Source organism: Camelina sativa, chromosome 20 (genome assembly GCF_030686135.1).
Source record: "Camelina sativa cultivar CO46 ecotype springtype chromosome 20, ASM3068613v1".
Lineage (NCBI taxonomy): Eukaryota > Viridiplantae > Streptophyta > Magnoliopsida > Brassicales > Brassicaceae > Camelina > Camelina sativa.
In genome coordinates, this window is record NC_141899.1 from 26,832,594 (window position 1) to 26,847,047 (window position 14,454).

Below are 14,454 nucleotides of genomic sequence, written 5' to 3' on the forward strand. Positions count from 1 at the left end.
GTAATACCCAACTATCTCTTAACTGCTTCTCTACGGTCCGAAAGGATCTGTTTGCCAAAATAGATACTGGATTTTTGATAGTGTACTCTCTGACCCGAGGCCAGACTATACTCATCAATTATGCTCACTATCTTGTTAAGTTCACCATCCTCATGCTTACAGTAGAACATACTGTCGTCTGCAAAGAGTAAATGAGACACCGGAGGAGCTGTTCTTGCCACTTTCAACCCTGTAATTTGCGCTTTCTGCTCTGCATCATGTAGCATTTTCACCAGCATTTCAGTACAAATGACGAACAGATAAGAGGACAGTGGATCCCCTTGTCTCGATACCCTCGTTGGTGTAATAGCATCATGTGGGTTTCCATTAATTAGGACTTGGTAACTAACTGATTTCACACACCACATGATCCGTTCGATCCAACCTTCACTAAAACCCAGTGACCTCATAGCTCCCTCGAGAAATCTCCATTCGACTCGATCAAAAGCTTTTGAAATATCTGTTTTTATTGCAATGAACTCCTGAGAACATGAGTTGGGAGAATTTAGAGCATGGAGGAGTTCATGGGCGACAAGGATATTTTCAGAAATCAGCCTGCCCTCAACAAATGCAGCTTGAATTTCTGAAATAACTATGGGACGCACCTTCTTCAGTCTTTTTGCTAGGAGTTTGGCGATGATTTTGTAAACCACATTTGAAAGGCTGATTGGTCTAAAATCAGTAAGTCTCGTCGCATTCAACTTCTTAGGAATAAGGCAGATAATTGTTCTGTTCAGATCCTTATGGAATGATCCAGAAGAAAAGAAATCTGCCACCATTTGCGTCAGAATATCTCCCAAACTGTCCCAGAATTGCTGGAAAAAGTATCCAGTAAGACCATCCGGACCAGGGCTCTTACCGGGATTGATATCAAAAGTAGCCTTCTTCACCTCCTCCTTGGTAACTGGACTCATCATGAAATTATTCCAATCCTAACTCACCCTGCTCTCCGAGTTCTTCATAACTTCTAGTTGATGTCCCATATCGTCAGAAGTAAACAGAGTTTTAAAATACTTTTCTGCAACCCTTCCTAAGTCGCTTTCTGCATACTATTCTTTCTCCTTCTCATCCATCAGCGACTTTATTTTGTTCTGTGCTCTATGGTTTTTAGTGGCGGCATGGAAGAATTTCGTGTTGCGATCCCTTTTACCCATCCAGGTAGCTCTACTCTTCTGTTTCCATAAAACTTCCTCTTTAAAATACTTATCGTTAAGCTCTCTTTTCAGCTCTTTTAGTTTAACTAGGCAGAGTGGAGAACATCGGGTCTCTTGATCAATCTGGAAATGAAGCTCCTGAATCCTCTTTGCCGAGTTTGGGTTAGCCACCCTCTTCCAAATAGAAATCTCTTTTCTACAGCGATCCAGTTTCTCTTTTATGGAGAGTTGTTGATTGCCAGCATGTTCCTTCCAGAATACTTCTACAACTGAACTGAAACCCTCTTGAGTAATCCATCTCTGGTCATATTTAAACTCTGCTCTACGTCTCCAGCTATTCCCCAAGAGATTATTGATGAGAGGACTCTGGTCTGAGCTAACCTTCTGAAGATACAACACTTGAGCCTGCAGGAATAACTCTATCCACTCTTGATATGCCACTGTCCTGTCTAATCGACACTGGACCAATTCACTATTTGTATTACCAAACCAGGAGAATTGGTAACCTGAATGATTAATTTCCCATAGACCGAAAGCTTTTAGCATACTTCTAAATACTAAACAAGAGGCATCAACTCTTTCTGGACCACCAACTTTTTCTGAAGGGTCAACCAATTCATTAAAGTCACCTGTTAGCATCCATGGACCTCTTCTACCAACACCAATCCGTTGCAACCTTTCCCAAACCTTATCTCTTTCACTTCTCACTGGTTCTCCGTAGACCCCAGTCATAAAAAACTCCTTATCCTGCCATCTGATACTGACTTCTACCATACGATTATCAGAGTGTAAAATTCTAACATCCACTAACTCCCTCCATAGAAGTGCAAGACCACCACTCAAAACCTTCCGGTTCCATAGTATGAACGTCAAAATACCCCAGATGCCCCCACCACATTTTCCAAATAGCTTCTTTTCTTTTTGGTCTCACAGAGGAATATTATCTCTGGGAAGTACACTTCCCTTAGGTGTCGAACTGTAAGGGTATTCCCCACCCCCTGACAGTTCCAACTCAATATCCTCATATTGATCTTGAAGGGTTGGAATTGACCATCAACCCTTCTTTCTATTTGGTTCTCCTTCCCCCATCAGATATCTGAAAAGAGGAAAGGAGTTTAAATTCTGTGCGATCCACATAATGATTTAGATCTTGTGCTGCTCCTGAAGCAGAATGACTCGACATAGAAAGGCTCCCAGCCAGTAGAGAACTATAGATCGATGAGGTAGAACCCAAACGGTCAAAAATTGATGGACCTCCTTTCTTGTTACTTTCAGAGGAAGAGCTTTTTCCTTGACCCACCAAATTTTCTCCATTATCCCCTAACCTTTCAAAGACCGAAGGAGAATGATTTTGGCTTCCAGTGGAGCTTACTTTCAACTTCTTTAGGGACCGATCACCGCTTCCACTAGTCCTCCTTCTTTTATTTTGTGCCAAAATTGGATTGCCATCCTTCTTCATACCAATAGGAGTGGTTTCCTAAGCCGTAGGGATCTCCTTAACTTTCCACTCCATCTTTGATTTCATCTTTTGCCTCTTCTCAGTCGCATTTGACCACTGGATACGATCCTTCGCACTTCTAGTGCGATCAGATGATCAGAGAGAAGATAAAGTACAATTTATCCTTGAAAGTGAAGCAGATCTCTCACATGTTTTATTCCGTGGTCCATGGTTTGTCAATGGTTGGATTGTTATGGTAGATCAAGTTCTCGCTTGACGGCTAACCCTAGAAATCGCCTTCCCCTTCGCCTTTTAGGAGAGAGAAAGTCTCCACATTTAGAAACTTCCATAACTCCCGATATTGGCAAATATACTTGGAAAGAAACTGTTCCTTTTTCATATATATTTACTGGCAAATTTGGTTTTGATCGAAAGTTTTGGTCAAAGGATGCTTAGCTATCCAGTGATTTTGATATAAGATATATGATTTCTAAAAAAGTTAATCAAAATTTTAAAATCCGCTAAACATAAATCCTTTGTCATATATAATAAGTATATAATAACGAAAGAACAAGCTTTTCATACGATATCTGTAATTCATTACCAATTTCAAAGTAAAATCATTAGTTACTGCTAAGGATGTTAAAATTGGATAATAACCCATCAGGTACCCGAAACCCGTTTTAAAGATTGGGTATACGGACCTCTTTTACTTACAGCAAAATCTATTTCAAAATTTAATTTAAATCTTGGATAACGCATGTTATTACTTAATATAAATAATGTATTAATTTATTTAAAATTAAAAGCTAAAAGTAATTTTAATCCAGCAGGAAACGTCGATCTCGTTATTTATATTATTAACTCATAAAAATTATTCCAGAGAAATATTATTAAAATTCGCAATTGTTCTCAGCATCATTATTGTAAATGGTAAAAAAAAAAAACTAATAAATAGGAGAATTATTCAGAAAAATGAAACTGTTGCGATATAATCCCGATTGAATTGTACTTGTTAAGTTTACTGTACACCAAGCCAAATTTTTTTTTTTTCAACAAAGGATATGCTTTCATTTAGTTAGATAGAAAGTAACATACACAACAAGTAAGCTAACTTAAACAACATCATAGGGGGGATTCCCCAAACCCAAAAGCAACAAGAGTACAAAGAAAGATAGGAGCAAACGATAGAAGGAGCTTGAGAGCTATGAACCAATTGCTGACTAGTAATCTGGAACCTGTGAGGTCAAGGCATATCGATGCAGCTTCCATGAACCGGTCAATGGAAGGGAAGGTGGCCACTATCTTGAGTCTAAGACTGGGTGGCGATGAAAAGGCCAAAGTTGAAGGTCTCACCGAAATGAGAAGATCTACTTGAGGTAGCGCTTTGCCATAGGTGAGAGCGGGGTTGAGAGTGTTATGATTACTGGTCACTACAAAGGTGAATGTGGTTCTAAGGTTGGGTGGGAGATTCTTATATAGGTGGCGGTAACCACTACTCCTTGGAATGGTGGTCATAATACCACTAATCTTCAAGCTTATAGGAGGGGACTTCAATAACTAGATGATTTGCAAAATTGAGAGCTTAGTAAAAGGAAGCGATGAAGAAAGCAAGCTGGTGAAACATCGGTAACTCCCGCTCCGTAGAGGTGGGATCATAATGCCGAGTTTCAAACCGCCGTCAGCTTTTAGGATGTCATCTCTAAAAGATTCTAAAACCAGGGTTTTCCAAGGACTCTTGTACCATGCTAGCATCCATGTTGTCTTAAGGTTTAAAAGCAGTCTTCGGACTAATGATACCATTAAGTAAAGCAACTGTTGACTAGGTGATAGACAGGTTTTCACCCAGAGTATCAATTCCCTATGCAGTTGTAGTACAAAGGGTTATCAATCCAAATGGTTGTTAATTGCTAGCAGGAAGGATATGATCAGAACAGTACAAGTCAAGCCAAGCAAATAGGGTTTTCATCTAACAATCCTAAAATAAATAAAAGGAAAGAATACAAACAAGAGACCACACGACCTAAGCACTCGATGCAAGCATTCGAGTACAGAATCAGGTGGGGTGGTCGAGTAAGCAAATGGGATATGAACAACTCGAGGTATTACTCGATGCAGGTTATCGTGTACCTGATCGGGTATAAGATCGAGTGATGAATGAAAATGCAAACAATTAAAATACGAAAGCTTCTAAGGATGGGGTAATCGAATCCTAAGTATCCTTGACCAGTACAGATGCCTTACATGCCTCAAGCAAATATTTCCTAGACAATGAACCTCTAAAACTTGTTACCACCCTCTCGCACTAGCAACAATCAACTTTGATCACTCCCCTACCCAACTCTCGTTTGAGAAACATGACCAAGCAGACATTAAGATCCGATTCATTATTGTCAGTAAACCCCTTACTCATCTAATCTCTTAGGCTAAGTGAGTAAACCTCTAGCATTGGTTGATTCAAGCATCTCATCTACACCTCTCGGTGGTAAAACACCTTAGATCTAATCTCAACCTCTCGGTATGTTGACAGCATTAAGAACACCAACCTAGAAGGAAATCTATCAAACACATACAATCAAACTAAGGCATCCTAACCGATCAAGAACACAAAATCATATATCCCATCCCTAGAAACTTTATTACACTACTCAGACATGATAACAAGAAACATAACAACGAATAAGAATGAAAATTGCATTATAATAAACGGTAGAGTAGAGCAGAAAGAATACATGATAGAAATCTAAAGAAAATGATAAAAAATTATGAAATAAAATGTAAAACAAAAGGGAAAAGTGTTTGAGTCTCTCAGTTCTCTCACAGAAGCTCTCACTCTCTGGTTTGAGGGTCTGCGGCGTGCTCGTTTGTGAGCTAGGAGAGGAGGGGTTTATATATGGAAACCCCTTTGACCTATCTTCCCAGATTTGCCCGATGGTCTACTCGATGGGGTACACAAGGATGAAGTCGGGTTACTCCTCGGGTGGATCTTCGGGTTGTTCTTCATTCTCTTGGATCCTCCTCGATCGTGTTGGGGTTCGGACTTGTTCTTCCAGCTCGATGGCTCCTTCGGGTACATGCTCGGATTTGTCCTTGTTTTTCCCCATTATAGGCTCTTAAGCACCTGTTTTCATCCAAAACATGCAAATGCAAAAATGCAACACCCTAAATGGTCTAAAAGTGAATTCCTACAGTTAATGACCTAAAAATGCTAAGTTAGAGGTATGAACAATGCAAAATATTGACAAAAAGGATGCTAAAAACATGTAAATTAGAGAGTTATCAGATCCCCAAACTTAAATCTTGCTAGTCCTCTAGCAAGGAAGTAGGAGGGTGCAGTTTGAAAGTGGGGACTCATAACCTTTATATGCTAAGCGAAGGATTCAAGCTATAGTCCTTAAAGATAGTTTAATGGTGCTAAGATCAATCAACATACTTACAAATATTTTTCTATGCTTATTACCATGCATCGATCTAGTTCAACCTCCAACTAAAGATAAAGAACATCTCTTTCACATTCAATTAAGTGTTTGGCGAATTCTTGCAAATGGAAGGTGAATCAAGCTCAATCGGTTTCAAGGTTAAGGCTTTTTAGTAAGGTGGTTTCAAACAAATTCTTTGGGTGGTTTTCTCTCAAAAGAAGGAATGCTAGACAGTTGTGAAAACTATCTAAGATTGAGAACAATTTGGGCATACAAAGCTTAACTCTTGATGATCTACTCTTTTCTCATTCATTTTCTCTTTTTTTTTTTTTTTTTTTTTTTTAATTTTATCAAACCCCCTAGAATTAAACTACCCACATCCTTGATTTTAACTCTTTTTTTTTTGACTCCCTAAGGTTTAAACTTTAAACTTCTAGCTCTCTTTTTTTTTCTTTTTTTTTTCTTTCTTTGCTAAACTCCTAATATGTATATATATATATATATATATATATTTTTTTTATATATATATATATTTTTTTTTCTTTTTTTTTTCTAGGAGACTATAGCAAGATCTTTTCTCTCCTTTTTTACTTAGAGACTTAGAGCTAATTGATTCTAACCTTAGGGACTTTCTCTTTTTTTTTTTTTTTAATTCCACAACCCAACCCCAAATAAACATTCTAACCACCTATCTTTCAAAACTGAATCTATTAGCTAGTTCAAATTCTAACTTAGCTAAATCAAGAGGCAGTTCTTTGTCGTTCTCAATACTCTCAAGGTTTAACAACCTATAACACAATGAAAAAGGCCTCACTCAACAATTCACAAAAAGGTTTGAAAGAAAGGTTTGGGTTCATGGGTAGGACAAATGAATCAGGTTAAGCGAAAAAGGTTGGTAAAATGGAGTGCTAACCCGAGGTTAGAGTTACCATGAGCAAGTATTCAAGTTCCATAAGCAAGACAATTAAAGTTCAAATTAAATCCAATAATATGGAGATGTTCTAATGTTCAAACAAGAGGAGGAAGCATTCAAACGACACAAGGGTCTAAGCAAAGATTTTTTATTTTTTTCCAAAGATTGATCTAGCAACAATGAACTGTGACTAAGGGCTATAGCTTCAATCCTAAGGTTTGATTTTAAATAAGGTAGTTTTAATCATTGTCCCCTAAGATGCATATGCAACAATCCTATATGAAACAAACTAGACTCAATCCTAATATGTAAATGCAACTACATGAACACTTTTTTTTTTTTTTTTTTTTTTTTTTTTAAAAAAAATTTTCAAAATTTTTTGGGTTTTTTTAATGCACATAGATGCAGACTCAAATGAATAAAACTAGCATGCAACAATTTGAAATAAGAAAAATAAGAAAATAAAACACAATGTTAAAAATATTCTAGGACCCTCCCCCAAATTTAAATTACACAGTCTCTGTGTAAATAAAAGTTGGAAAAAGAATCGAAGAATCACACAAAAAATAAAAGAAAACTAAATGCAATGATATGTACAAGGATCAGATGAAATTGGTACCTCAAGTGTTGGTGAAGAAGGAGGTTGTAACAGCCTCCATACCCGCCAACGTGTAGCCAGGGTCGTCTCCGGCTTCAGCAAGTGTCGGTGTTTGCTCGTCAGAGAGCTCGAAAATATGCACAGACAACTTACTCGGACCAGCATCCAAGGGGTTGATCGATGGTGGGATCGCGTAGCTCATCGGGTAGGGCATCGGGTAGTACGATGGGTACGGCGGAAGAGGTCCAAAATGATCACCCGTGTAGCCACTCGCAGGGTGCATCGTATACGGCATCGTGAATAGCATCTGGTAAGGCGAAGGGAAAAGTCCCGAGTAATCACCCGACTGGGTGCTTGATGGGTGCATCGGATAAGGCATCGTGTATCCCATCGGGTTAGGCATCGGGTAGGCGTCTGAATGGCTTCTTCGCGATGCTTCTGGTCGAGTGACATCTCCCTCTGCTTGGGGCTCTTATGATGATGCTCGGTAAGGCTCTGGAGGTGGCAGTCCTCGAGTTCCTCCTAGCGGTCCGCTTCTTCCCATCAAAGTTGGTGTGTGTGCCGAGGTAGGAGCTGTTATTGTGTTTCTTCGGTCGAGTATAGAGTTCTTATTAATGGTCAGCCGAATGGTCAGATTGTGCCGGATAGAGGATTACGGCAGGGGGATCCTTTATCCCCTTATTTATTTATTCTATGTATGGAGGTTTTGATTGCAAATATTCGCAAGGCGAAAGCGGATAAGCGAATTACGGGTATTAAGGTGGCCAATAAGTGCCCTCCCATTACCCATTTTCTGTTTGCGGACGATAATCTTTTCTTCTGCAAGGTGGATAAGGATCAGTGTGGGGTCGTTTTGGGTATCCTTAAGCAGTATGAGGCTGCATCCAAACAGCAAATCAATTTTGCGAAATCTTCCACCCAATTTGGTCACACGGTGGACGAATCAGCTAGGTTGGAGATGCAGGGGGTCCTTGGGATCACCACTTTGAGTGGGATGGGATCGTATTTAGGGATTCTTGAAAGCTTGGGGGGCTCCAAGATGAAGGTTTTTTCTTTTTTTCGGGATAGGCTACAGAGCCGCACAACTAGTTGGTCGGCAAAACTGTTGTCCAAAGGGGGTAAGAAGGTAATGATTAAGTCTGTCGCGACTGCGGTACCGAGTTTTGTGATATCTTGTTATCGTTTAACGAAAACAATCACATCCAAACTGACGAGCGCAGTTGCTAATTTTTGGTGGAGTAGTACTGGTCAGAGTGGGGGTATGCATTGGTTAGCTTGGGATAAACTTTGCAGCAGCAAGCAGATGGGTGGATTGGGATTTAGGAATGTTGATGATTTTAACAAGGCTTTATTGGCTAAACAGTTATGGCATCTGATTGAGTTCCCGGACTCTCTGTTTGCCAGGGTTTTCAAAAGCCGATTCTACCAAAACTCTACTCCTATGGAACCGATACGGTCCTATTCTCATGGATGGAGGAGTATTGTATCTGCTCGATCTTTAGTGAACAAAGGACTTATTAAAAGGGTTGGCTTGGGTGACACCATATATATATGGACTGATCCCTGGATTCCAGATCAATCCCCAAGACCACCATTATCTAACGAGTCTGCTACAGATCCTAATCTTCATGTAACTCAGCTTATTGATCCGAACACGCATACTTGGTGTCGGGATCGGCTTCTAGAGCATTTTGATCATGTGGATGTTTCTTTGATTAAGGCTATTCCATTGAGTAGTTGTCCGAAAGCGGATTACTTTGAGTGGCATTTTACAAAGTCTAGCAAATATACGGTTAAATCAGGTTATGATATAGCACGGTTGGGTGTTCCCAGTACCTTCCAAGCCTTTGGGTCGGGCCCGGATATCACCCCCCTTCTCGCCGAGGTCTGGAAGGTTCGGTATCCACCTAAGATAAAACATTTTATGTGGCAAGTTTTGACTGGCTGTATATCGGTTTCAGTGAACCTGAAACGGCGTGGTTTCGCGTGTAATGTTGGGTGTATGAGATGTGGGGCGGAGGAGGAAACTATTAATCATGCTATTTTTGTCTGTCCTCTAGCACGTCAGGTCTGGGCTTTGGCCCATGTACCCGTGGGTCCCCAGAATTTCCTGACGGATTCTATCTACTCTAATGTCGACTATTTTCTAGGGCGTAACAATCCGGGTTCACATGTGGGGACTTTCCCTTGGCTCATGTGGTATATCTGGAAAGCAAGAAATGCTAGGATTTTTGAGAATCAGGTGGAACATCCTGATGAAGTGGTGCGGTTGGCGGAGGGGGAGGAGTCCTCCTGGTTTCAGGCTCAGGAGGACGTAGGGGATCTGGAGTGTCCATCCACTCCTCTCTTCTCTTCTCCTACGCCTCGGAGAAGGACTTTTACACTTCCCTTGGTTTACTCGGGATTTCGATGTTTTGTTGATGGTTCTTGGAAAGAGTCTGTTTCTTTTTCAGGTGCAGGATGGTGTTGTACTTCTGTACAGAGAGAGAGTTCCCATTACTCGGAGCTACCAACTACCGGCGCAGCCTTTCCCCGCTTCATGCTGAGGATGAAGCTTTTTTGTGGGCCATGCGATGTATGATTGGCCATGACTTCCGGGATGTGACTTTCATTACGGACTATTCCGACTTGGTGAAAATGGTGTTTTCTCTTCACAACTGGCCGGCCTTCGCACCATATTTAGACGACATAGTGATAGACAGGGAGGAGTTTTCTTTTTTTTCTTTGATTTATGTTCCTCGCAACGCTAATGTTAGGGCAGATTCCTTGGCACACCAAGCGCGCACAAGTCCGCACCATATTCCGTTTGTAAACAATTTTCCACCAAATTGGTTCGTTTGAGGTAATTCTTTTGTTGAAAAAAAGAAGTATGAATATAATGAAACATTTTTTGGTGCAAAAAAAAAAAATGAAACATTTTGTAGCAAGCAATGAATCAAAGCGATTAAAGATTGTGTAGCGCACCAATCCAAATGTTTTGCCTTCATCATTATCCACACACTGACAACTAAAACATTCTTATCAATTCCTTCACATCACCAATATTGTCTCTTTTTGTTTTTCTTTTCTTTTTTGTCCTCCCTTCCCATGTTCATTAATCACCTTTTCCATTCCTCAGCGGTCTAGTTTCTATGTCTACAATCCAGTTTAAGCCCATTTACAAATATAGTAGGCTTTACATTGAGCCCAATAAGGAGTTCTCACTGAAATTTGGGACTCTTGCGTATCCGCTAGTATCACGACTGGATATGTGATAACACACGTAGACGAACCTCAAGCAATCATCAGTCGAAACTGCTTATATGATTTCTCTTTGATTCTCCTCTCCAAATAAAAATCCCAAATTGAAGAGAAGAAACAAAACTTCTTCCTTCAATTCAAAGGTCCTTACTTTTTCTTCATAATTCAGTTTCAAAAAATCGAATTTTTATCCTCCAAAATCAGCTTCAATGGCGACCACATCTTCAAACCCGTTACTTCTTTCTTCAAATTTCCTCGGTTCCCGAATCATAATCTCAGCTCCGACCCCTAAAACCACCACAAAGTCTGTTCCTTCCTCAGTCATCTCTCGTAGAAGATGCCAAATTTCTCAATCGGAAAAGCTGATGAAATCGTTGCCATCACAAGCTGCGTTAGCGGCTCTGTTGTTCTCGTCTTCGTCTCCACAAGCTTTAGCAGTTAACGAGCCGGTTCAGCCACTAGCACCAGCACCGACCATTACTGTTGAAGCTCAGGCGACAAACCCGAATCTCTCGTTTGGTCAGAACGTTATGATGACAGCACCGAATCCACAACAAGCTCAATCATCGGATCTTCCTGATGGAACACAGTGGCGATACAGTGAGTTTCTAAACGCGGTTAAGAAAGGTAAAGTTGAGAGAGTGAAATTTAGCAAAGATGGTTCTGTTCTTCAGCTTACAGCTGTTGATAACAGACGTGCTTCTGTCATTGTTCCTAACGATCCGGATTTGATTGATATCTTGGCCATGAATGGAGTCGATATATCGGTTTCAGAAGGAGAATCTGGAAATGGATTGTTTGATTTCATTGGGAATTTGCTTTTTCCTTTGTTGGCTTTTGGAGGATTGTTTTATCTCTTCAGGGGAGGTCAGGGAGGTGCTGGTGGTCCTGGAGGTTTAGGAGGCCCTATGGATTTCGGAAGATCCAAGTCCAAGTTTCAGGAAGTGCCAGAAACTGGGGTAACATTTGGAGATGTTGCTGGAGCTGATCAAGCTAAGCTTGAGTTACAAGAAGTTGTTGATTTCTTGAAGAATCCTGATAAGTACACAGCCTTAGGTGCTAAGATTCCTAAAGGGTGTTTGTTGGTTGGTCCACCGGGTACGGGGAAGACGCTTTTGGCTAGAGCTGTAGCTGGAGAAGCAGGAGTGCCCTTCTTTTCGTGTGCTGCTTCGGAGTTTGTTGAGCTTTTTGTTGGTGTGGGTGCGTCTAGAGTTAGGGATTTGTTTGAGAAGGCGAAATCGAAAGCTCCCTGCATTGTGTTTATTGATGAGATTGATGCTGTTGGTAGGCAAAGAGGAGCTGGGATGGGAGGTGGAAATGATGAGAGAGAACAGACGATTAATCAGCTTTTGACTGAGATGGATGGATTTTCTGGTAATTCCGGTGTCATTGTGTTGGCTGCGACCAACAGACCTGATGTTCTTGACTCCGCATTGCTGAGACCAGGTAGATTTGACCGGCAAGTCACAGTGGATAGGCCTGATGTAGCTGGAAGAGTCAAGATCCTTCAGGTTTCTTCCTTGTTTCTCATGTTTGGTTGAGTGAAACAGTGTGATAAATAATGTTTGTTCGGTTTATTGCAGGTGCATTCTAGAGGGAAGGCTATTGGAAAGGATGTTGATTACGACAAGGTTGCAAGGAGAACTCCGGGTTTTACTGGAGCGGATTTGCAGAACTTGATGAATGAGGCTGCGATTCTTGCTGCTAGACGTGAACTAAAGGAGATAAGCAAGGATGAAATATCCGATGCTCTTGAGAGGATCATTGCTGGCCCTGAGAAGAAGAACGCTGTTGTCTCCGAGGAGAAGAAACGACTTGTTGCTTACCATGGTTAGATGCTACTTCTTCAAATCCTGCTTCTTTTTTTCTTGTGTGTTGAATACTCACTTTTTAACTAAACTGGAATTTGCAGAGGCTGGGCATGCTTTAGTTGGTGCACTTATGCCGGAGTATGATCCAGTGGCCAAGATATCGATTATTCCACGTGGCCAAGCTGGTGGGCTCACCTTTTTTGCACCTAGCGAAGAGAGACTCGAGTCTGGATTATATAGCAGAAGTTACCTTGAGAACCAAATGGCTGTTGCACTTGGTGGAAGGTTAGTTTACAGCTGAAACTTCGCTGGCTTTTGAATGTAGAAGAATTGACTCCACAAGTGTTTAACCAATCTTTATTATGTTTCGGCTATGGTAGGGTTGCAGAGGAGGTGATCTTTGGAACGGAGAATGTTACAACCGGAGCATCAAATGATTTCATGCAAGTGTCACGGGTGGCTCGCCAAATGGTTGAGAGATTCGGGTTCAGCAAAAAGATTGGACAAGTTGCAGTTGGTGGAGCAGGAGGAAACCCTTTCTTGGGTCAAAGTGTATATATCTAAACTCGGTACTGTACTCACATACAGCCTCATGTTTCCAGCTCTCAAGACATGTTTTATTTGTTTTCTTTGCAGATGTCATCGCAAAAGGATTACTCAATGGCAACAGCCGACGTTGTGGATGCGGAAGTGAGAGAGTTGGTGGAGAAGGCATACGCAAGAGCGACTGAGATCGTAACCACACAAATTGATATCCTACACAAGCTCGCTCAGCTCCTGATGGAGAAAGAAACTGTGGATGGAGAAGAGTTCATGAGCCTTTTCATTGATGGTCAAGCTGAGTTGTATGTTTCTTAAGCCAACAAAATTGGTTTGTAATAATACAATTAGCCTCAATCTATACATACTGTATGTTAATATACAATGACATGGTCAGAGACGTTTCTTTCTCGTAGTTGCCATACTCATCACTTCGTCATCTTTGTTAAAGAGTACGACCGCGTATAAACGCTAGAATACACGCTAATTATCGATTGGTGAAGCCAAGTCGACATGGTTGTCGATCTTTGGAACCACGAGTCACATCTCAAGATCCACTTCCACATATTATAAACATTTGCCTATTTTGCGTGTTCGTCTTCTGATCATGGCACGTGTTGAGGTATGTAAACGTGTCTGGAAACCCACTTTCATACAAATAGACATAGACCAACCACGGTGTCGACATCAAGACAAAGTGACAATGGAAGATGAAAAACACAACAAAGAGGAAGGAAAAGATAAGTACGAGCCACATGAGCATCAACCACCGTATATCTCGCAGATGCAACCGGTGACGCACGAAGCTTACGGAGGTGGCCTCTACGGTAAGGACGATGAGAAAGAGACCACAAATTTAGAAAAAGAGGGCAAAGATGTAGAGAAAGAGCATCTGCAACATAAACCACCGGCCAGTGAGACACAGAGTGCAGATGGCCCGGATGAGGTAAAGACGCTGACGCCGAAACACAAGCAACCAGCTTCTTCGGGCGATAGAGACGTTGACATCACTGGCCAGTCTTACATTCAGTGAAGTAGTGCTTTCTTTTTTTTGTGTTTAATGTTTAATTAGTTTCTTTCATGGTCTTTAACTTGACATGTCACATGTCTAACAAGCAAGCAAGGTTTTTGTTTTGTTCTTTTCTTTTTGTCTACAACAGTATGAACGAACAAACATGGTGCTTGCCTGTACGGCAAACAAATAAAAAGAGAAATGTGATTTCTAGTGTTAGAATTGCAAGCAAGAAACTATGTTCTTCTTACGTTTGTATTTCATGGTTCAAAGGCCAACGCAAAGTTTGT

The 14,454-nt window shown here is 40.9% G+C and overlaps 3 protein-coding genes across 3 annotated transcripts; 2 read left to right on the forward strand and 1 right to left on the reverse strand.

The window, feature by feature from the left end:
• Nucleotides 1-1,088: 1,088 nt before the first annotated feature.
• Nucleotides 1,089-1,967, reverse strand: LOC147919424 (uncharacterized). The gene has a single exon (XM_087503962.1). The coding sequence runs from the start codon at nucleotides 1,965-1,967 to the stop codon at nucleotides 1,089-1,091; it is 879 nt and encodes a 292-aa protein (XP_087360088.1).
• An 8,608-nt stretch (nucleotides 1,968-10,575) lies between these two features.
• Nucleotides 10,576-13,567, forward strand: LOC104771342 (ATP-dependent zinc metalloprotease FTSH 5, chloroplastic). Its single transcript, XM_010495860.3, has 5 exons — nucleotides 10,576-12,312; nucleotides 12,385-12,631; nucleotides 12,714-12,897; nucleotides 12,993-13,164; nucleotides 13,249-13,567. Exons 1-5 carry the CDS (start codon nucleotides 11,011-11,013, stop codon nucleotides 13,468-13,470), a joined length of 2,127 nt encoding a protein of 708 aa, XP_010494162.1. The 5' UTR covers nucleotides 10,576-11,010; the 3' UTR covers nucleotides 13,471-13,567.
• Nucleotides 13,568-13,728: 161 nt separating this feature from the next.
• Nucleotides 13,729-14,412, forward strand: LOC104771343 (uncharacterized). The gene has a single exon (XM_010495862.3). The coding sequence runs from the start codon at nucleotides 13,760-13,762 to the stop codon at nucleotides 14,183-14,185; it is 426 nt and encodes a 141-aa protein (XP_010494164.3). The 5' UTR covers nucleotides 13,729-13,759; the 3' UTR covers nucleotides 14,186-14,412.
• The last annotated feature ends 42 nt before the right edge of the window (nucleotides 14,413-14,454 follow it).